Genomic DNA, 23802 nt, shown 5'->3' on the forward strand with positions numbered 1-23802 from the left:
CTAAAACTGGTTTAAACATCTACTTTTCTAGCTTGATGATACAAAATAAAACAGGCATAATGGTTTGTATGCCACTTGCATTATCATTATGCTGTTTGGAAATTATTCCCCTTTACCAAAGCAGTTCTAGCATGATCCGTATTCTCAGATTCCTAAAGGAAAAAAAACCCCAAAACTATAGCTTTATGAAATCTTTGTTACAAACTTACACTAAGTTCACCTTCCTGCTAAAAGTACAAGTGGCTTTGAGAAAGGGTGACCAAGTAAAAAGGAGATCACATGACGCCTCTTCTTTGAACCACTGTAAATGTATCTCATCTAATCAACCCCCCAGCGCTACAGTTCTCATTTCAGATATATTGACAAGGCTCTAATTTCCTAGTAGGCACAGAAATGCTACTCTCAAGGTGAAATAATGCAGTTCTTTGAACTTTGAAAAGACACCTAGAATACCCAAGGCAAACCCCTATGGATAAGAATATCAGGGAGTTGCATTAGATGCAGCCAGTGCCAGAATAAACTCCCTTTTCTGCTGCACAGATGTAAACGGGGTGCTTGGACATGTGGTATGCAAATGAAGAACCATGTGGGAAACCCAGATCAGCCTCATCAGTTGATAACAAAATATCTACTTATGAACATGAAGTAGTGAAGATATTGTGCAATATTGTGCAACTGGACTTCACTCAACACTATTTGAATGTTAAAAAAACCCCACACACAACCCCCACCGAATTACATACTGGGCAAGCTACATTATCTCTTCCTATGGAAATACGTACACCTACATATTGTAATAGTAGAGAGGTTTACTTAACAAAAATATTACCAGTTCCTATCATCTTGACTTTCTTTAAGTGCATGTGCACTGTTAGTGCATATATGCATAGAATCACAGAATCATTAAGGTTGGAAAAGACCTCTAGGATCATCAAGTCCAACCATCAACCCAACAATACCACACCTCCTAAACCATGCCCTGAAGTGCATCTACCTGTCTTTTAAATACCTCCAGGGATGGCGACTCCACCACCTCCCTGGGCAGCCTGTGCCAGTGCCTGACCACTCTTTCATTAAAGACATTTTTCCTAATATCCATCTAAACCTCCCCTGATGCAGCTTGAAGCTGTTTCCTCTCGTTCTATCACTAGTGACCTGGGAGAAGAGACCAATGCCCACCTCACTACAACCTCCTTTCAGGCAGTTGCAGAGAGCGATAACGTCTCCCCTCAGCCTCCTCTTCTCCAGACTAAACACCCCCAGCTCCCTCAACCTCTCCTCATAAGACTTGCCCTCCAGACCCTTTACCAGCTTTGCTGCCCTTCTCTGGACACACTCCAGCAACTCAACGTCCTTCTTGTCCTGAGGGGCCCAAAACTGAACACAATATTCAAGGTGTGGCCTCCCCAGTGCCGAGCACAGGGGCACGATCACTTCCCTACTCCTGCTGGCCACACTATTGCTGACACAAGCCCGGGTGCTGTTGGCCTCCTTGGCCACCTGGACACTGCTGGCTCATGCTCAGGCAGCTGTCAGCCAGCACCCCCAGGGCCTTCGCTGGGCAGCTTTCCAGCCACTCTTCCCCAAGCCTGTAGCATTGCACAGGGCTTTTGTGACATATACATTATGAGTATTTTCAGAGTGTACCTGATTAAGAACTATCTTCCATCATATTCCCTTTACAGGACAAACCAGAGCTTGCTCTGACTTAGGGAACATTATGAACATTTGTTCATTTAATGTTTTGTGAACACTTCATTGATCACTTAACATGCTAGAAAAATTACACAGGTCTTCAGGCTTTCTGATCTTTTGTACTTTTCAATATTTTGTAGCAATGGGAAAACAGAAACTTTTCCTAAGCTGTTTCAATAGCTACTATCCTCACATTAAACAAGTCAGAGAAAGCGATGATTTTTATCTAATTTAAGTGTAACAAAGGATCTTATTGTATCTTTGCCTGCTATAAGGGAGGTGCTTCTGTTACCACACAAGTACATAGCCATTGAACAAATCACTACCAAATCCTTCCATTTGATAGTGTTAATACATTAACAGCCATAACTTTCTCTCTGAGATTTGGAATTATTTGATGGCCTTTCTCTGAAGCTTCTGCAGTGTTCTGTATGTTGCCCATCCTGCTGGGACTGCGGACCTACCAGTTCAATTCCCTGTAGATCTTATTCAAGTACCTAGCATCTCTACTTAGCTCTTTTAGGTGCAGCATCTTTCTGCTGTCCTATCCATCCACCCTAACATCCACTGGAACAGTCAAATCCTCTTTAGAGTCACTGAGCTTCCCAGCAAGTACAGATGAGCAACATCGCCAAGAAGCATGCCTTACGTTTGGCTACACTCTTCACTGAGAAAAATGTTGCTCATGTTCTGTATTGACTACTACTCTCCCAGTCTGTACGTCATCACGGAACTCTGCAATACTATTTCATGTTTTCTTCCAGATCGTTACCAAAAATACCCGAAATTACTTTATCTGTGTACATTTTACAAATGTCTGAGTTTGGCTCAATGCTCTGAGGGAACTCAACTAGCAGTGTTGAACTGAAACACGAAAGTGTTTTTTCGGTTTTTTGAGTAGTCATCTTCTTCTGCAAGGAGAAAAAACCAAAAAGAAATTGAAACCATGCAGATATTCCCACCATATTAATCTAAACACAAAACTCAGGTCACCTTAAGAAGGTGCTTTTTAAACTATTAAGAGACTACTCTTTCATTTCAGCCATGTGAATTACAAGATGTGGGCCCCTTCTCAAATGTACCACACCTTTCGATGGTGTGCGCTGTTACAGCAATATGAACTTGAGCTTTCAGGAACTTTGCTAAGTTACAACACATAAATCCTGTCCAGGCCTAAGACCTTTATGTAAAATTTTCAGAAAGTTGTGAATTCTTACAATGTCTTATGTGACATATCTGACAAGAACCATACCCACCCCTTTGCCCACAGTGCATGTAATCCCACTTAGCCTTTTGTACTGATAACTGAGATACATACCTAATTTACATGCCAGGTAATTATTTGAAATCTGAAAACCATAGGCATGGATTTCCAACAGTTCTTCTGATTTATCTGTTGAAGAAGCTATTTTCTCAACAGAAAAGGAATGAAAATGCCACTTGAAAGAGTGTGAGCATTAATTTGGATTTACAGCAAAGAAATGTTGAAATTGCAAGGTTTATGAATTAACTGCATGCTGAAATGAGCAGTGTATCTATTTTTAAGGGTCCCAATCTTTTAAGTTTGAAGTGAGATTTTTTTTTATAGTGACACAATAGGAAAGTTGAAAGTGCATATTAAGTAAAATCATCTGAGAACAGGCAAGAGTAAAATTAGTAATGGTGATCTGAATGCTTGAAGAGCTATAACTTTGAGATCTATTAGCATTTCTTGAAAGTTCATGGCAACAACTTCCTTGCAACTGTTTTTTATAATCTCCAGTTTATTATTATCTACATTACTCAGCAGTGCCAGAATAGAATCTACATTCAACTGATTCAACTGCCTCTTTTTGAGGTCTTGTAGGTGATATAAGCTATGACCTTCTCCCCCAACATAAGAGACAGCATAGGCACAGAGTGCTCCAATAGAAATAAAAGTAAAACCACATTCACAGACAGCAACAAACAAAACTAAAAGCTTATTGAGCTGAATGAGCTCCTTGAAGGGACACAATGAAAGAACAACCCTCCCTCAATTCAAACGATATAAAATAACATATTGAAAAAAGAGACATGACCAGATCCTCGGGTAGTGTAAAACCCTGCAACTCTACTGCCTTCACCAGAGTCTGCTGATTGTCACTAGTCGAGGAGAGGCCTAAAGATTTTATTTTTACTTTTTGGGGCACTAATTATTGCCAATGTGATTAACAATGATTAATTTCCTTGTTGCCATTGATCTTTAGATAATTTTTTTTTCTCTCCATATTTTTGATCACCTTGCTCTCATCCAGGCAATATTTGTAGTCAATTTTTAAATGCATGTTTTAAGATCGTGGAAATAATAATTAAATTTGATATGCTATCTGCTGTAGTGATTGTTATGTACTGCTTTAGAAAGACACTAAATTAGGCACATATAGGTTCTAAATAGTAAATGATAATGCTTTCCTGTATATTTCTAATAGGTAATTGCTTGATGACTCTTCAACTAGGGCCCTTAGAAATGACATATTTCCTCCAAAAAAGGACATTATGTCTATTCTAACGTCATTTTAAGTGTAACGGCACATTTCAAGGCATGCTCAGCTATACAGCCAATGACAGCCTTACGGAGATACACCTTATTAGCTTTGACAGAATGCTAATAAATCTCCAGCCTGGAGGGTACTCCCTGCGGAGGCCTGGCTCCTTACCTTTGACATGGGGGATGAAGTGGTGTCGGAAGGGGGAGTTGGGGCGGGAGTCATGGTGAGCGGAGCTGAGACTGCTAGTGCGCAGGTATGACAACCGCTGCACACCAGTAGAGAGCAGCTCTGCGGCAGCAGGGAATCGGGGGGCAGAACAAAATGAAAACAAAGAAAAACAATAAGAGAAAGGCAGGGAAGGAGGCTTCAAAGGAAGAAAAAAAAAGGCATTGAACAATTAGGATTCTGAAAAGAAGGAAGGAGAAAAAAAAAGGTTAAAGACGTACCTAAGGGTTCGTAAATGTTAGACAAAATTACAGGAAGTATTAGAAGAGAGGCGCAGATTTGAACTGCATTGCTAATTTGGCATAACATTTATTGGCTTAACAAGCTTCTGAACTATGTGTTGTTACCAAAAAGTAGCCTGCTACCAGCATGCAAACATCACAAACATTGACGCTCAATTAGTTAAGAAAGCAGCTGTTTCGAAAAGTGCCTGACCAAAAATTGTCAGTCAAGAGGCATGCAAGCTGTTTTCTATTGTTTTAAGACATTCCAGAAATGCTGCCAACATCAGCTAGGCCACTGTTTGAGGAAAAGGCTGCAAACTTTTTCAAAACCTGTAGCACTCAAATTTTTGACGAACCTTATGCTGACAACATCAACACAGTAGTTCACTTCTCTCTCAAGGGCTAGCTGGGAGCCAAAGAGAAGTTAGCTGGGACCACTGGGTTTATCCAGAGAGAAATCATTCTTGCAAATAACATGATGATAAGAAGTGCCATTAGCAGAAAAATGGTAAATATACATGTGCTATTATTCAACATGAATAATTACTGTAGGAAAATCATAAATAGCTTTAACAATTACCCCAAAGCAGGGTATCAAAGATCAAAATGATAAATTCTACAGAATTACTTCTGTGTCATATGAGAAACAGAAACAGGTGAGCCAAAGATGAGATCATCTGAAGAGAGAAGTTTGAACAAATATCTTCTCAGAAACTCCCTCAGGCTGCAAACTTTTGAAGATTTTACATTGGGAGCCAGACACTGGCTTGAGCCCAGCCGCCCATCACAAGAGTTACATAAACAGAGACTGTTTCTGGGGAAGGTCCTTGACTGAACACAGACGGTAAAACTCCATCATGGTAAAGTCTGGAATAGGGCCTGGATTTGTTCATATCCCTGATACAGCTGTTACAAATGGAAAAATACCCTCAGAATTGCCAGAATCAAGAGACAGAAGTTTGCAGCTTTTTCATGCTTTTAAGTCTCTTTTGGTTTCAGTTGTAACGTCATCTTCAAACACAGTCACGTTGTCAGCACTAAGTATCAGACACAATTTGCTTCTGTCCCACCTCCCTTGGGTCCTTTAAATAAGGCATTTACTGACAGACACAATTAGCTGCTTTCAGCCCACCCCCACTAGGAAATGGCTACAGCATTCAAGTTCCACAGTGGTGGCATTATTATAAATCTTTAATTTTAAAAATGCAGCTCCTATTGTATATGTGCTTTTGGTATCCCAACAGTTTAGCTGTAATTACCAAGGAAGATGGAACTGCAAGATTGTACCACTTCATTTAAAAGCAGATCACAAAGATTTAATTCTTTACTATAAACAATAAAATCAGTCTTGAAAAGTATTCAATGAATAGCATTTGGAGATAAATTGTTATGCAATTTGGGTGTGGATGAACAGTTCGTTTTCGTATCTTGCTTTTATATACACCACCGGTAATTTTGAATGCACCGGGAACCTGAATGACCTGTACATTTTGTCCATAGTACGTGGAACTTATACATCACTGCTAAACCAGTAAACGAAGTTTGTGTTTTTCAATAGTTCCCACGCAATTGCCTATGGCTTTAATTAAGAAATCTACCTTGCAAACCATGAGTCTATGTTTTAATAAATGACTAGCAATTTGGAATATTTGGGGGTTTTGCTGCTGAATCTGAGAATCCATGGCTGCACCAAGCTTTAAATGAATTGATTTTAGGAGGAAGGAATCCTACGTTACTGACTTCTGAATAGTCAAGCCATATCTTTTGTTTCCAATATGTGATACTTTTCCTAAATTCCAGAATGAAGTTTTGATTCACTGCTGCAAATTTTTGCTCACCTTCAGAAACACACAAAGATTTAAAAAATAATTCATCAGAAACAAAACCAGAAGATCTGTATTTATGATGTAAGAAACACTCATCAGCCTAGTGCAAAAGACTGCATTAATCAAGAACAAAAAAACAGGTAGAAAAGAAGATATTAGAATATGCAACAATTTTTCAATCCTAAATTTTCACTGCTAAGAGAAACAAGTGCTTCACTGTGCCACTAAGTGACATAATAAAGAAACAATTGTTTCACATATACTTCTAATGCAGTTGCCCTTACCAGGTCTGTGGAAATGCTGAGGGGAACGTGACATGGTGGGTGTGTAGCTATGACGACTGTACACTGGAGAATTAATGGAGCCCTGGCTAGTAGACCTGTGAATCATGCGATCCCGAACATCTTGATAACCCTGCAGAATAGAAGCATTCACCAATAAATATAAGTACACATTACACATTTTTAGCAGCACTTAACTTCCACGGATCTGAAGACATCAGCAGAAGATACTGAAATAACAATATCCCCTAAGCTTTCAACCTACTTCATTATTACTTTTCTCTAATAATCTGGTCCAAAGACAAAGGCATTTTTCATAGTCTGGGTCAGAGTTCAGTCTTGGAAGGTTCTAACTCCACCTGTAATTTCTATTAAATTCTATATAATCGTAGGTTTGCCCACATTCTTGTGACTCCATAAGGGAAGCTGCATTCAGAGTGTGTCTGTACCTTCAGAGTATGCAGCATACTGCACAAGATACATGAGCTAGCCTTGAACTAGCTAACTTGGAGATCAGCAAGAGTTCAACAGCTGCAGCACAGAGCGCTCTGGCTTAATTTACTGTGTGTCTCAACTAGCTACATCAGAATGTATGTAGTATCAAAATCAGATTCCCTTTGTGTCTGAAAACATGACACCTTCTTGTATATAATTCAATTTACTTGGTTCCCTGGGAAAAAAAAAAGCAATAAAAACAAACAAACAAAACCCCTAAAAACAAACAAAAAGCCACTCCCCCCCAAACCCCACAAAGTAATCCAAACCAGGACAAAAGGGATTACGACTGATGTTAATGCATGAAGATTTACACAAAATTTTATAGTTGCTTTTTTAACACACAGCAGTCACTACAACTTCTATGTTGTGAATAAGCGACACTCCCCAGCCCCCAGATGATAATGCTTCTGCAATGGCATCTGTTGTAGCCTGACAAATGACCTCCCAAATGTTTCACATTATTGTGGTGTTCAAATTAACTCCTAGGGAAAAGCAAAACCAAACCAGACCATAGTTACTTTTTCCTCAAGACCAAACTGCAGATGTTTTAGTAGCAAACATGTCTTACTATTTAGATGCTTAGAGCAGCATTTTAGCTCATGTAAATCAGCTAGCTCCTGAGACCTGAGTCCGCCTGTGCCACAAGAAGGATGAACATACCAGAAGAGACCTCTGCTGGAGAAATGACTCTGCTTTACAGAGAACAAAAGGTAGGAGTAGCTTCATTTTTTGTACAATCTGTCAGTAGGAACGTACTGTTTTCTTTTTAGAGTTTTTTTTTTTAAGTTTCAATATTCAGAAAACATGTCTACGTGGCAAATAGAGATGGATCAGACTGATAACAATACCAACACCTGCATTTGCTGAAGTGAATAATTCTAATCACATTAAGATACTGCCCCCAAAGGTTCCACCAAACTTACTTCTGCAGAAGGGGTAGGTGATAACGTCCTTGGAGACTGCAAAGACATAAAAATACAGTTACCAAAACATCATTGCATGTGCTCAGCCAGAAAATGGCAATCTAAACATTGCTGCAGATACATGGATTACGGCAACATAACATGGCAATGTAGAAATTACTAAGGCCATTGCAGCGCTGGAACTTGCTTTTTTCGCCATTGCTCAGGAACTGGTCCATAAATCATTGAAGCAATTAAAGTTTCTGGGAGAATCTTTATAAGCATGATTAATTCAGTCAAATATCACGCAACATCATCTCTCAGCCATCTAATCATTGTGGTAATTAAAACATAGCTGTAAAGATCTAAATCAGAAAGGGTTTTGAATTTAATAACCATGCCTGTTATGAAGAAATCTTTAAAGTGGAAATCAAAAGTAAATAATCTTAACTCAGAGCTTTGCATGGCATCAGAAATACAGACCAACTTCCAGGATGAAGCATGTTTTTCCTCCAACACACATACTCTGGCAAAAATGTGCTTCTCCCCAAGGCCTTACATTCCATACCCATGCAAAGGAGTACATAGCTGTCATCAACATTTCTTTGATACAATCTCCTTTAAATCTCTGTGTTCTTCCATGGTTATATAAGGACAACAGACAGGAATTACAAGCGTGTATATTGAAAGAACTGTGCAAAGGCCAGTGGGCAGAAATATGCACAATATTATGAAAAGTTTGTATTACAGAGATAAGGAAACTGAGGCAAGAAATACCTTTAAAAATGAAGCATAAGATCATGCATATGTTCATGGTATGAAGAAGAATAAAGGCTATGTATAATTACCAGTTATGTGCCCTTTAATCACAAGACAATTTGAAGCTAGAAGATCAGGATTTAATTATTTTCTTTATGCACTAAACTTCAATATTATTTAATTGCCATAATAAACTGGGCAAGATATTATGCTTTTAAATAAGACCACAATTATTATGGAATGATATACCTATTAAGATAATGTCTCAGAAGCAAACCTGCTGATTCTGGTCTAACTATTACAATAATATACAACAGCAGCAGGGTAAAACGTATGCAGAATTTCTGGTAGTAAATACCCAGCTATACATTTTAAACTGAGAGATCATTAACTCTCATGGAGCTGGTGACACAGTGAATGCAAAGTATCCAAACAAAGGAGTGACATTTTTCATTTGGGTATAGAACATCTCCTTTTCAGCAAGTTTCCATAAAGCTTTTTAAAGACTGCTTTTGTTACTTTCCATCAAAGCCTTTTACATTCCTGTTTTCCTAATCCTGGTAACTGCACAGGTTACAGCAAACCACCATTTCATTACAGATTAACAGCAGCAGCCATAAAACCTTTGCTCCACATGAAACATACTGTACACAATGCTTTGTAGCATAAGTCTCCACAAAAACAACCGAGAGCTAATCAAAAACTTGCAATATGAACAAAAAAAAGCGCACGTTGTGATTTGTGTTCCCACATTTTCACACTAGTAATTTATGTGTTACTGTAAATAAACACATTTCCATAATCTGCTATGGTTGCCTAGATGCTGAGTTAATGACTACTGTAAAAGGTAGTCACAGGAATCTAAGACTGGGAAGGCATCCCAGAAAGTAACGTGCTGAATCCATGACCCACTTTCATCTATTTTTACTCCATTGCTATCTGCCATCATCTCACTGCTTTTTGGGAAATGGAATCACACTCTGCAGCCAACTTACTGTTTTACCATGCACAGGTGAACTACCATATCTCAAACCCTGAGCCTGCCAAGGAAAGCTTGGTTCTTCAGGGTTTATGAGGTCTTTTAAAATCTGGTGTATCACAGAAGTCTACACTAGTCAATTTGAAATACACTGTGTAGTCAGCTGAAAAGATACAGCTCAGTTCCAGAAGAGTAAACCAGTGGAAGTACAGAGTGATTACTTCAGATTAAAAAAAAAAGAAGTCTGGGTAGAGACCCTGTTTACAGTAAAACTTCTACTCGCTGCAACAGGCTCAATGCTCTATCACCTGGAGATCTAAGGGGCTGCTCTAATACCTAAAGTTGCACAGGTCATTTTGTGCTCTGGGCAATTTCTTCAAACTTTTACAGGTGTCATTTTATAACACAGGTTCCAGCATTTCACACCGACCTCATTTTAACTGTCTTTTTATTGAAGTACCAGGTAGGGTGCCTGCTCCATTTTGAAGCATCTATCATGTCAGAAAAAATACTTTTCTTAATTTACGACAGCTTGTTTACTGAAAGCTGTTATAGACATCCAATACTTTCAACAGGCAGAATACTGGAAACAAAGGACATGCAGGTAAAATGCTGCTTCTCTCAAAATTTATGCAGCAAAAGTCACCGCTGAGAAAAGACGATCTCAGTGCTAACTGGATTGCTGCTAGCAGGGCAGAAGTTATAGGACATGAAGAATCTCCGTAACTGACAGCTTCTGGAAACCTTATCACTACATTAAGGGTCAGCCTCCGTAGCAGAAAATTTATTTACAGATCTCATTTCGTATCACTTCATCTATTTAAATTAGAAGCTAAACCACCTATTCATGAGCTCCCTTTCTCATCCCCACTAACTGCTGGTGGATCTGTAACTAAAATGTCTGAACCCGCTAGATGGTGCTATGTGGAAACATTTTTCATCACTAATTTCCAGAAAAACAAGATTGGGATTTAAATGAACAGGAGAGATTATGAATGAGAAACTTTTCAAAGCATTTCCCTTCCATTCCATGCTGTGTTTTCTCACTTTCTATGGCTAAAATATATAGAATCATCATAGAATATCCTGAGCTGGAAGGGACCCATCAATTCCAACTCCTGTCCCTGCACAGGACAACTCCAAATTCACACCATGTGTCTGAGGGCTTTGTCCAAGTGCTTCTTGAATAGTGTCAGGCTTGGTGCCGTGATGCCTCCCTGGGGAGCCTGTTCCAGTGCTCCACCACCCTCTGGGTGAAGAGCCTTTTCCTAATATCCAGCCTAACCCTCCCCTGGCACATCTCCCTGCCGTTCCCTCGGGTCCCGTCGTTGGTCACCAGAGAGCAGAGATCTGCGCCTGCCCCCCCTCCTCCCCTTGGGAGGGAGCTGCAGACCATGATGAGGGCTGCCCTCAGCCTCCTCTTCTCCAGGCTGTATAAACCAAATGACTTCAGCTGCTCTTTGTATGGTTTCCCCTCTAAATCCTTCACCAGCTTCATGGCCCTTCTCTGGACACTCTCTAGTAGCTTTATATCCTTAATGTCCTGCGGTGCCCAACCCTGCACCCAGCACTCGAGGTGAGGCCGCACCAGCGTGGAGCAGAGCAGGACAATCCCCTCCCTCGCCCGGCTGCAGGGCAGGGCTTGATGCACCCCAGGGCACGGTTGGCCCCCTTGGCTGCCAGGGCACACTGTTGGCTCATGTTTAACTTGCTATTGACCAGAACCCCCAGACCACTCTCTGCAGAGCTGCTCCCCAGCACCTCGATCCCCAGCCTGCCTGTACTGCCAGGGTTGCTGTGCCCCAGGTGTAAAATCCGGCACTTGCTCTTGCTAAACTTCATATGATTGGTGATGGCCCAGCTCTCCAGTCTGTCCTGATCCCCCTGCAGGGCCTCTCTGCCCTCGAGAGTGCCAACAGCATTTAATTGTCTTGTAGCACATTCCCTGTAATTAAGGTTTGTCTCCACTACTGGATTAACTTTGGTGACTCTTGCACATCTCCCTTAATCTTTCTATCTTTCTTAACAGAGTTTGGCAAATTTTTTTACATTTTTTTTTAACTCATGGGGAAGGGCATTTCTAGTGTACAACCTTAAACTTAGGGTGCCCTTTTATTTAACACCACCACATACACACATTTGGCAAAGAGAATGCAGGTTAAATCACTCAAAGTCTGCAAACCCCTACCATGACTAAACATGTCACCTCCTTTGCTTTTTAAAGATGATGGTGACTGATGTATGAGGTACCAAGATTGAGGAGCCACTCGACTACCACAACACAAACACAAAGCAAGAGAGCACTCCACCCTGATGGGCTTGTGTTCTCATTAGGGCAAGGGAAGGGAAGAGAAACAGGTACAAAGAGGTGAGGTAACTTGCCCAAGGTGACAGAAGTCAGCAGTAGCATTGGGTGGAAAACCCAGATCCTCTGAAAAGGTGAGTCCTGCTGTTTCCAGAACAAATTCCTGTAGTCACCAGAAATTAACTGGATTTAATGCTGGTGAAAATACAGGGTAAGAAAATCCCAAAGGCTTTTGCTTATCCCCAGAGCAAGCATAACAGCAGACAGCTTCCGTCTTACTGCTTTATCAGCTTCCAACATACTGCTTTGTCAGTGAGAAGCTTCCCCTTAAGGATTAACAAATAGTTCACTTCCTCTGGGTGAGATTAGTTCCTCCTCTGCGACTAACAGAGACTTGTGTTTGTAGAGGGTTTTGTGGAATGGGTCAGGCCTGTTGGAACTGGTCAGAGGTCACCAGTGGTTTTGTCAGCTGGATTAACTACCAACATAAATTTGAGGGGGGAAATCCTGTAATATTCTGACCTGTTACCTTCTTATCTTACTCCTGAGCTGAAGAGCCTCCTGAATTTCCAACCCATGTTATAATTTAAAAGAATAACCCTATAAAACATTAAAGAACGAAGTAGAAAAACTGAGGCAGCTCTGATCTGTTGCTAAGAGAGCAGATTATCAGTCACTGATCTGGGCATCTTCAGACCACTGGTGCCTGAATGATTTACTGTACTTCCTCTTTGCTCAGCTCATCATCATACTATTTCAGTTACAGTCAGTAAAGTCACTGAGATTGCAAGGAATTAAATCCGTTTCCATGTCCATTTAAATATGCATTCCGCAAGTCTGATTTACAGTCAGAGGGTATTACATGATAAAACCTGCTTCACAATCTGCACTGGAACCATGTAAATTGCAGCTATGAAGTTCACCTGAGGAAACTGGGGGACCCTACAGCCTGGAAGATATCATTAAATACAAGTTCAAGAGAATTAGATTTTTTCACTATCATTGTAGAATACAAGAATCCTTACTAAATGTCAGCAGTTTAAAATGTGAGGCAGCTATTTCCGTAACATGACTAACCTGCTTTTGCAGGTAGAAGAGCACTTCATCCTGACCTAGTTCAGATTTTATCCAGTATGCCTGGCAATGTGCTCTAGAAATATATTTCCCTTAAATATGTGTGAGAAAAAGCATCTCACTGCTCTTAATCCTACTGCCACGGAACATCACGGTTTTTCTTGTATTCTGTTGTGAATATTGGTACTGTAGAGCACACCAGCTTTTGCCTCACATTCTGGGCTTTGCTGTACCCAAAGACTAGGATATTCAAATGGGTTATGAGAATGCACATGCAGACGGGCCGCAAACCGCCCTCCTGCTGTTCCTCTGCCAGTGGCTGGTGTTAACGTAGGTGTTTAATTGTGTGTTTAATTGTGCAGTTTCTCACATGAGGCGTCATGATGATAGTTCCCATTAAACTCAGATCAAACAGACAAAAAGCGCTTGGAACAGCAGCAGCAACAATACCAAGGAGTGTCAATAAGAAACTTTCAAAAGATGATAGAAGCGAAGCAGGCTTTGAATAAAGCTCATAGCAGAATGAGTTGCTTGTCCATTCATTACCTCTCCAAGACTCTGTCTCTCCTGTCTGTCCTCGTAGGCAGAAGTGTAGAATGGCTCATAAGTAATTAGGTCGGGACGTTCAATGTCATAAATGGCCTTGACTTTGGGAATGGCTGCTAAATCCTTGTAATCAAGGATCTCATTGTCTACTTTTGCCTGAAGGTCAAAGACAGAAGATAAATTAACTTACACAAATGCACCAGCAATTTCTGTTTTACACAACGTATGATTTTTGTGTATTTGTTGTCACACTATTGCTATGGAAAACCCTTTTTGGCACTTCACATGCAAAGCGATTGCTTCTTGTTCTTCTCCAATAGGCCTCGTCTGCAAAAGCACACAGTATTTTCTCAGTTTAGGAAAGAAAGAACATGGCATATATAGATCCAATACAAAAGTTTCTTATCCCCAGCAGTGAGCTGGAATCTTCAGCTCTGCAAACGACTCATGTCGTGGCCTGTGGCCTCAGGCAAGTATTTTCACCTTTCTGCTCTTGTTTTCCCATATGTAAAGACGTGCGATAACATCAGTTTAGTTTGCAGATTACAGAGATTATGAGAGGATTCCATGCAGAAGACCACAGACAGAAAGCCAACTTATAACTGTGCACATGAAAGGAAATACAACTTATTACAAGGAAATAGAAGGGCAAGGACTATATCCATGCTTCTAAGGCGTGTGTTTGTTGCTTACTAACTGCATACTATGTAGTACTAACATTTCCATTAAAACTGCAAGAAACTCTTGACAAGTTAAAAAATGGAAGTAGGAAATCAGTCCCAAAGACAGTTGCAGAAGGAGCTAGAGAAGCCTTATATACAGTTTAGATAGCTAATATCTTTCCTTACTTAAAAGATTTTTTTAAAAAAATCATCATATACTCTTACCTACCTTACAGAAATATATTTGATGATTAAAACTGAAAGAGAATATGCAAATTGGTTTTCAACTTTTCTGCTAGGTGTTTTATTTAATCATAGTAGGCTGCACAAGGAAATAGGCTGATCTGTTTCTACTCACATTCAGTTGTGTTCTTCCTGAGTACTAGCACCTAGTATTTTCAGATTTAAGTGCATTTGCCTTCCCAAGTTCTCCTAACAACCACTGGTCCTGATGGTCCTTAAGCAATGCCATAAATTAAAAACAATACAAAACACTTTTTGATAGAGAAGCAAGGCTTGAAATTCACTTTCTAAAAATAGCCTCAAATCTGTGTAGTTTGACTCACCAGATATTGTAAGGATTAAATCAGCTTAAGGTATTTTGTTATATGTAGGTATATTAGTGTATGTTATTTCTGTAATATTTTTACCACAGTCTGTTAATGACCTGGAAAAGGCCTACCCTGTTCTTGAGATTCTGTAGTTATAAAAACTACATGGCGAGAATTTTAACAATTTAACCACTAGAACAAAGGCATTGGCATCAGTATAAAAGTGATTTATTTCAGCATGGAGTATTTCACATGCAAGCAAGGGATCAGCAGCTTATTCATCAGAAGGAATACTTACATAGATAGTGTGGCCTGGAGATCCAGGTATACTGGAACCTGGTCTGGAATAAATACTCTCAGATGATGTTCTCGTAGGCTGAAAAACAAAAAGTAACTTTTCAGAGCAACCTGAAGCCATTAACACTGGTAATTTGGGTTTTACAGGAAGACACCTTGAAATTAACTGGCTTTAGGAAAAAAATGACAATACAAATGCAAGCAGTCTGGCAAATTTCAGAGTCTTGTGAGGCAAGTGTGCTTTTTTTTTTTCTTTGGTAGGGGAAGGAGTGCTGTGAGAGAGAAAAGAGGTTTTCTAAATCATACAGTGTAAAAGACTGACAACAATTATAAACAAAATCAAACAACAACTGCCAGAGACACTGCAACGAGCCATACAAAGTACAATCCAGGATAGTCCTGCCGGTCATTTTATCAAAACGTTAGTTCACAAACAGCTAGAAGTATCAGCAGTTCAGCAGACAAAACTGTGAGAGGAGCACAGCACACACGTTATCACTTTCCAGATGTTCCATCACTGGATTTCCATTATGAATACAGAACTGAATTCAGTCCTTCTAAGTAGAAGGACCAGAAATCCTTGGCTTGGAGCTGTTCCCTACATCTGCAGCACAATCTAGAGCTGCAACATTAAAGCTAAACTGTTGATTGAGATGTCATGATCTCCCACACTGCAAAAGTCCTGATGATTACGGACGATGTCCTGCAAACTGAAATTCATGAGAACCCTACAGAGTGAGTGCTGTTACATGTTTTTCCAACACTTCATCAGGATGGAACAAACACTGATTCCCTGGGAGAAGTTTTGTGAGAGGAGACAAAATAACTTATCACTGAGATGTGGTGATCCTGAAAACTTGATGAATTTGAGAAACATCTATTCAATCAAAAGTCACCCAGGATATTGTGGCAACTACTCCCAAATTTGGCATGCAGCAGACACAAATGTAGTCAACAATATCCCACCTGCAACTGAGAAACCACGGACAACTTTTGCTCCCTAATTGATTGCAAAGAACCAAATCCCATCACAAAGCAATGCATCAGCAGATTACTCTGATGATACTAGTGCAGTGGCCTACTTCAGAGTCACTGAAAATTAAATACTGGTAAATAGTCATTACCTCATCAGCTTGTGACATTGAACTAAGGGACCTTCAGGCACACACTGAAGAGAAACAAGGCTTGACAGTGTGGCTCAGTGATTTGTCTTAGGAAATATCTGTAGTGAACAGAACTACGCTAGTGGACCTTTCTTATCTCAGCATACATTTCCTCAAAGGATCCTTCAACAGACCTCAGAGTCTTTCTACTTTTTATTTCATAGCCAGGGAAGTTATTGGAACCATCCGTATAGAAAATGCTGAAGGCTAGTTGTGGACCATACAACAGGCTTCCTCTGTGGAAATGAAATCACTGCATTCAGGGAGGGTCAGAGGAATAAAAAGCTTTGAACATGTTCCACCAAAAAACATGAAGATTCAGATCAAACAGAGAGCAGATGCAGCCATGGACTGACACAGTCACAAATCCTCTACAGAGCGTGTCTGAGAACACTTTCTCAGCTGGTCCTTTATGCTTTTCTCTCCTTTTGTCTCTGTAGCTGCAAATTCCTACATCCCAGAAAGGAACAGACATTTCTCAGCTGCCCTTAAGATCCTCCCATGAAGCAATGAAAGAAAAAAAAAAAAAAATCCAACAGCAACAACCGCTTGTTTCATGGAAATGTTACAAGAATTAATCTGGAAAATCTGGCTGTTGTTGAGAAACACTTTATTCCCCCTTCCATTCTACCATTTCACACCACTGTCTGTCTGAGTGGAGACGCATGTAATATGTTGATGCAGTTGCTATGGAAAACAATTGTTTTCATAACAACATAGGGGAAAAATATTAAGTAGTTGAGGTACTCTTAGGGGTGTCTCTGTTACCTTTGGTTTTTTGGCAGACACACTTTTAAGAATTTTGTCTGCTCAATTCTCCCTTTTGTAGGAAAACAAGTGTTAGAGGCAGTTATGGCTTCTTCCACCTGGCAGGCCCTCTGGGTTGCTCTTTGCTCTGGATCTTTTATAATCACTTCAGAAAACAAGAAATTCTCAGCCCTCGGTGTCTCTCTTCAGTCCCATCTCCTAGTGACACTATTAAAAACCTTTTCCGTAAAGGAAAATTCACTTGTATATATCACTTCAGTGAATTTATTTAAGTTAGGCACCTTAGAACATAGTTTCAGCCACATCCTGCTTACAACTTTCTTAGGTGCTTTTAACCCTGGAGTACAGGAGCAGCTGTCAGATAGACTGGCAAGTTGTAGCACCTGTTCTTCATTTCCTCACTGTGTTTCTGCTCCAAGTTCCTCATTACCATCCCATTAACATGGCCATAAGCCAGATATGACACCCTTTAAAACCAGTCCTCTATCTTCTGTAATTCTTCCTGCGTACTTCAATTTTACCTCCTGTCTTTTGCAAAGTTGCACATTCCCTGGGCAGGATGCCATCCTGCCAGCCACTGCCTGAGCACACACCATTCCTTTCCTGAGGAGCTTAATATCCAAGCAGACCTGGAACTCTGTGGCTCCTCTATTTGCCCCCAGTCCTGTATCTTGCTTAAGTTTATGACATACCCCTGAAGACAGTGCATGAAAGGAGGACTTCTACATCTACTCATCCCTCCTTCTTCACTTTGCCCTACTTCTTGTTTTGAATTGCACAGACTGTTTCCATTGCAGATGGATAACTATTTCCTACTTTGCTGCTCCCATATGGTCTGGAATCCTTCACAGCTTTGCACTTTCCCCTAAAGACAATTGCATGGCACTTAAAAACATTTGTGCTGCTTGCCTTAACAAACATACACTAAAGATTCCTTGATATGAGCTGCTCCTCTGGCATACTTTTAGTTGCTATGGTTGGCTCCTTTCCTAGGAGAACTATAATAGCTCCTGACTGAAAATCTGTGACGGGGTATGGCTTTTATTAGATTGCATCTTGTATCTTCATTAGCAGTCGAGAATCCCTGACCCTGTATATCACTATTGTGTCTTTGTATCTTAAACAAGTGGCAAGAGAGACACTGGAGGTCAAGTTCTCTATTGTTCTAACTGCAATGAGATGTAAATTCCACCTTAGAGGAGAGCTGATCAGAGTACAGGTAAAACAGAAGTAGCTATCACTGATTTAACCTTTAACCTTCAGTTGAGATATCATGTGGGCATCTCTTGCACACATTACTGGAAGAAGACAGGTAAACGAATTAGATGAAGCATCTTTTAATATGAATGTATTGATTTTGAGGTATTCCTTCCATTTCCCACTTTCTATTTCCTACACTCCCAGCAACAAAACAAAGCACCTTACTACTTCTACAAGCAGATCTGGAACACTCTTTATATGATTGTTCTTGTTATTGAAGGTTTCAAATAGAGCCTTTTGTAATGCCACCTTTGTGCAGAGAAGTTTAAAGCAAATTTTTGTGAAGAACTACAACTAATCTTTTTTCTTTCCTTGTGGTGCATGGACTTTCTCCACATTTTCTGGCAGTAGAAATGTTATCTCTTTTCTCTTTCCTCTTCCACCAAATCAGATATATCAATATGGGATGTCTGTACCAGATACAGGAAGTCTATGAAGTATAGGAAAAAAAAAAATCAATAGAAATTCAGTCAATAGAAATTAATCCATGTCATTAAAGGAGCCAAAGGAAAGAACCAGATCACAAAGCATCTGAAGTATCTGCAAGACTTCTCAGTATTCCCCACTTTATCACAGGCTTCTTATTTTAATGTTTTTGTTCTTCATTCCATTCATCTTCAGTGCAGAAGTTTTTTACCAACCTCATTTGCAGATCGGCAGAGGTAACACCAACTGTCATGCTCACCCTATTAGGTTCACAGTGAATGTCAATGCTCAATTATTGCGTCACCCATGCATACGCCCCAAACTGATTAACTTGTTATTTTAATATTAGATTGAAAAGCTTAAGATGTTCATCTGCATTTACCTTTGTCATGTCATCATGCACGGCACATCATCTAAATAAATAATGTCTTAAAAAAAAAATCCACGCTAGAGCCATTCACATCATCCAGATGCTGCCACAATGTGGTGGCTCTGGCTTTCTCAAGTACAGATGTTCAGAATCATGCTCTACAAGAACTTTCAAGTGCAGGCAACCAAATCAAAACTGATCCCAAGAACATCTGGCCAAACAGATGCAATAGTGTTTAACAAAGGCATTGTCAGCATTGTTTACAGTACCTGCCTTAGTTTTTTGATAGAGTTCATTATGCAAGGCGGTGATAATAGCTGCAGAAATATGAATACGTTTATACTTAATAACATTTAACATTATAGCTTAAGCAAATTCTCTAAAACTAAGAAGCTACTTTAAGTGAGGCATGTTTATAAATAAGCTAATAGAAGATCAGGATGCAATTTACTCTACTAGGCAGACACAACTTTGCAATAGCAAGGAATTTGGCTTTCACAGTACAACGCTTGCTACTCTGACTACCTGATTCACCAATTGCAAGGTTTTACAGTTATTTAGGACTTGGAACCAGGGTTCATTAAACACAGGCTTCCCATGGATTGCAGTAATTTTCAGTCGCCATGTACAACATCAATAAAGCACCTCAGTGTTACAGCATTCATTGTGCCTGTCTGCTGGTTTAACTGTACGCTTCTCCTTCCAAGAGTCTTTCCTTCAAATGTATGCATTCATTATTTCTCTGCTGAAAAATCTACGTGATGTATGCATCAAGAGAAAACTAGTGAGCAGGTTTAGTTCAAGCTCACGCAGACACATAGATTAATAGGTTACAACTACTTTTTCTTCCCTTTATAGGCGCAAAGGCCAGAGAGGAGAATGTATTTTCAGCACATAATCATTGAAGGCACATTGCTACCAAACAACCTCTTTTACAAGACTACTCATGCAAGCATAGCCTTCACCAAGAGTAGGTTAAGTGGAAAACAGAGAAATAAAGTGGGAAGCCCAGCACGTACTGAATTCAGCAGCAAACTTCTCAGACAATTTGCAGGATATCACCCTACAATTTTCAACCTACAATCTGCATGTAAATTCAAGCCTTTGGCCCATCTTTATAGCAATAGCAATGCCAGTACCTTTGTGTCTGCTCTGCAGAAGAACAGTTGAAGCCAAAATCTGCCTTGAATTACACTTTGTATAACTGGCATGTAAATCTAATCAGAATTTAATGCTGACTAAATTTACACAAAAGGATATTCATCTGACCCTAAGCGATGTATCCTACATCGTCTACAATGCAAGAAGAACATACCTTTATTTTGACATGGACTGCTCCTATTTTGCCTTGCATATTTTTCTAATACATTGGATAGGATTTATTTTTTTAATCCTAAGGCTCCTGGATTTCAACACTGGAAACTCCAGGTCGTGCATGCTAAGCTGAATGCACAGAATCACAGAATGGCAGGAGTTGGAAGGGACCTCTGGAGATCATCCTGTCCAACCCCCCTGCTTGAGCAGGCGCACCCAGAGCAGGGGGCACAGGACTGCATCGAGGTGGGTTTTAGTTATTTCCAGAGAAGGTAGTATTAAAAGTGGCAAAAAGCCACTACACTGGCCTAAAAGATGAGTGAAATGGTCCTGCAGTTTGCTGTTCTCAGACTCCAGCATTGGATTCCATAAAGCCTAGGACTGCAGAGACATTGCCCTCCTCATGAGCACTGTCAACACATCTTTATAGCTGTATTTTCATGAAAATATTTCTGTAGCTAACAGAGAGAGCAGTGTTCAAGAGTGGCTAATGCATTGCAACATCCTAAGTTAACTGACTAAACTTCTGTGCAGGACAAAGGATTCAGGGCTTGTATTAACACCCACTGAATCACAGCATTGGATTCAGCCATGTAACACTATCCTGCAGACTGCACCTAACACAAATATCCTGCCCTGGCTGATGACATCACTACATCTACTTTGCAACTAGAGATGTGAAGGCAGCACAAGCAGGCACAATGGAAGTCCAGTGGCATGGACTCTATCAGCCTGTCTGCCTCCTGCTAGCCTGCACTAAATCCATACCTGTCCATTCTTACTTCATTATCAGGTGAAAGCTACCTCAGGTGTGCCTGCATGCAGTACAGCCACACATTCCCCCACAGAAGACACAACTAATAAATAAGCATTGCCCTGAAGGAGGAGAAATGGAAGTGGGGGGGTGGTTGTAGGTGCAAAGTGAACTCAAGTAAGTCTGAAAGTAGAAAGTCCAGAATCAAGAGGACAGGGAGGACCTCCAAACCGGAACATGGCTATGTCCTGGATTAGAGAGAGACAAATGCTCTCGGGCAGCACACAGAACACGTCTAAACTTAGAATTTTGTAAATAATTTCTCAGCTAAAGGTATTCATATGTATTTGGTCAACAGATATAAAAAAGTAACTAATTTAACTGATGGCATTTTTTTTCCTAAAAAGCATGAACCATTGTTCATGAAAAAATACTTCATTTTAACCATCACTTTGAAGTCAAATGATTTCACAATTTTCATTTGCTCCGTATTTGCACTTTAATTATTTGTTTTAGATTAAAAACTTTCTGTAACACTGGAAGAACAATACTACAGCCCCAAAAAGCTCATCTGGATCTAAAAAAAAAAAAAGTTAAGCATTTCATTAAACAAAAAATGTGAGAATTAACAAACAACACTGCACCACATGATGCAAAATACAGTGTCAGTGCCCAGGGTGGCAAGTGATAGCAGGAAAGCTGTGTGGCAGAAGTAGCAGCAAGCGCAGCAAACGACAATAATGAAGAATCTTCTCAGTAAAGAAGACCATTATAAACACTATGAAAAACACCACAGCAAACCTCTGCAGAGCGTGGCCTGCGCAGAACCAGACTCTTTGGGTAAAAGAACTCAGATGAGGAATGCTGTCATGAAACACAAAAGGGAAAAAAGAGTGAAAAGGAAAGCAGTTTCCCCAGCTCAGTGGTTAAGCTCTTTTTTTCAATCAAGTTACTAATCCCTACTTTCTAGATAATAATCTGTGAGTTATAATACCTATGTTACTTAATCCCTACAGAATCATGAACAACTAGACAGTTGTAAAAAAATCCTAAGCAATGTATATTTTTTAACATATATATGGTTGCTTTATTTTCTGCTTGTTTTGGCTTTTTAATCCTCCACAAAATCCAGTGGGAGGAAGATCTAAAGCAACCATTGTTTTTATGAAGTCCCTCTCAAGATCTTGACCACCTAGAGTGCTGATTAGTTTATACCACAATTCACTTACTGAGAGAAAACAGAACTTGCTGAAAACTTCTGAAGCGACTTCAGTGATAAAAGGGCTTTTTGTTTTGTTTTGCTCTATAGGGGCAGGAAACCCAGCAGAGCAAAGAGGCCATGTCACTGGCTTTTTGCAGAACCGCCAGAAAATCTAGGCCTGACCCTGAAAGTGGCTATATCATATATTTGTCAATTCACAAACCAGATTCCGATTCTCACATGAGGTCTAAATGGATGTCATCAAGAAATGGAAAGTCAAAATACAGTTCATAATTTAATGATAAGTTCAAAGAGCACATAGTTTCCCCAGTTCAATTTTTTTCTGTACCTACCTTTTGCTACTCTCTTCATTTGAGTCAGCAGAATTAAATATGTGTTGAAGTCATCAAAGTGAACTCAAACCGATTTTAAAATAAGGTGTCTAACTTTGCGCCGGAGTAGATGGGGACTATCTGTGATGTACAGGTGAAGCTAAAAATTCTCCATCTCTCCAACTAGCTTCAGTACAGTGCATTTGTCAACGTCTTTTAAAGACATAATAAACCTCTGCATATAATTTCTCATCTGGGAACAAGGTGATCTTGGATAGCTGTGCCATAATATTTCTCAGATGTTCCCTTAATATGCATTCTTTCGCTGCATTTTCCTGCAAGAATTCTCTTAGACAAAGTCTTGCAGGTGAATGATTTCATTTATTTCACTCACTTCAATTAAAATTAGCTGAGGGGAAAGAAGACTGACATGCTGGAATGTGTGATGGAAAAAAAGAAAATATCTGAAGAGGACTTTGGCCATTTCCATGGGGAATGGAAAGAAGCCAACTTTATAAGGTCAGCTGGAGAAGGTTCGTAAGGGCCTCAATGTAGTCAGGAGTGCTTTGATAAGACTCTTGGGACCAAGTGAAAGGGAGGTATTCTACCCCAACCATTCGCTACAAAGCACAAGTGTTCTGACACTTAAGCAGGGCCAAAACAGTGTCTTACATTCAAATTGTTAGATGAGGAAGAAAATCCAGTCCAGTATAATTTTTCATTTTCTTACAGCAAGTCAGGGCAGAGCAATGTGCAAATGCTGGATCACCTACAGTGATGTCTGGCCATGCTAGATCCCCTGCCCATCTACGACCAATTTTACTTCTGTATTACCGGTACAGCTCACACTACCATAAACTCTGCTCAACAAGAATTTATG

The 23802-nt window shown here is 40.0% G+C and overlaps 1 protein-coding gene across 5 annotated transcripts in view; it reads right to left on the minus strand.

The window, feature by feature from the left end:
* The window catches only part of ABLIM1 (actin binding LIM protein 1), a 225415-nt gene that overhangs the window by 26916 nt on the left and 174697 nt on the right, over window positions 1-23802 (minus strand). For all 5 annotated transcript variants that reach the window (XM_064464224.1, XM_064464219.1, XM_064464222.1 and 2 more), the window contains 4 exons: window positions 15336-15413; window positions 13825-13980; window positions 8183-8218; window positions 6765-6894 (listed from right to left, as the gene is read on the minus strand). In XM_064464224.1, coding sequence (XP_064320294.1) covers window positions 6765-6894; window positions 8183-8218; window positions 13825-13980; window positions 15336-15413 — 400 coding nt within the window. The remainder of the gene's footprint in view (window positions 1-6764; window positions 6895-8182; window positions 8219-13824; window positions 13981-15335; window positions 15414-23802) is intronic.

Source organism: Phalacrocorax carbo, chromosome 12 (assembly GCF_963921805.1).
Source record: "Phalacrocorax carbo chromosome 12, bPhaCar2.1, whole genome shotgun sequence".
Classification (NCBI taxonomy): domain Eukaryota; kingdom Metazoa; phylum Chordata; class Aves; order Suliformes; family Phalacrocoracidae; genus Phalacrocorax; species Phalacrocorax carbo.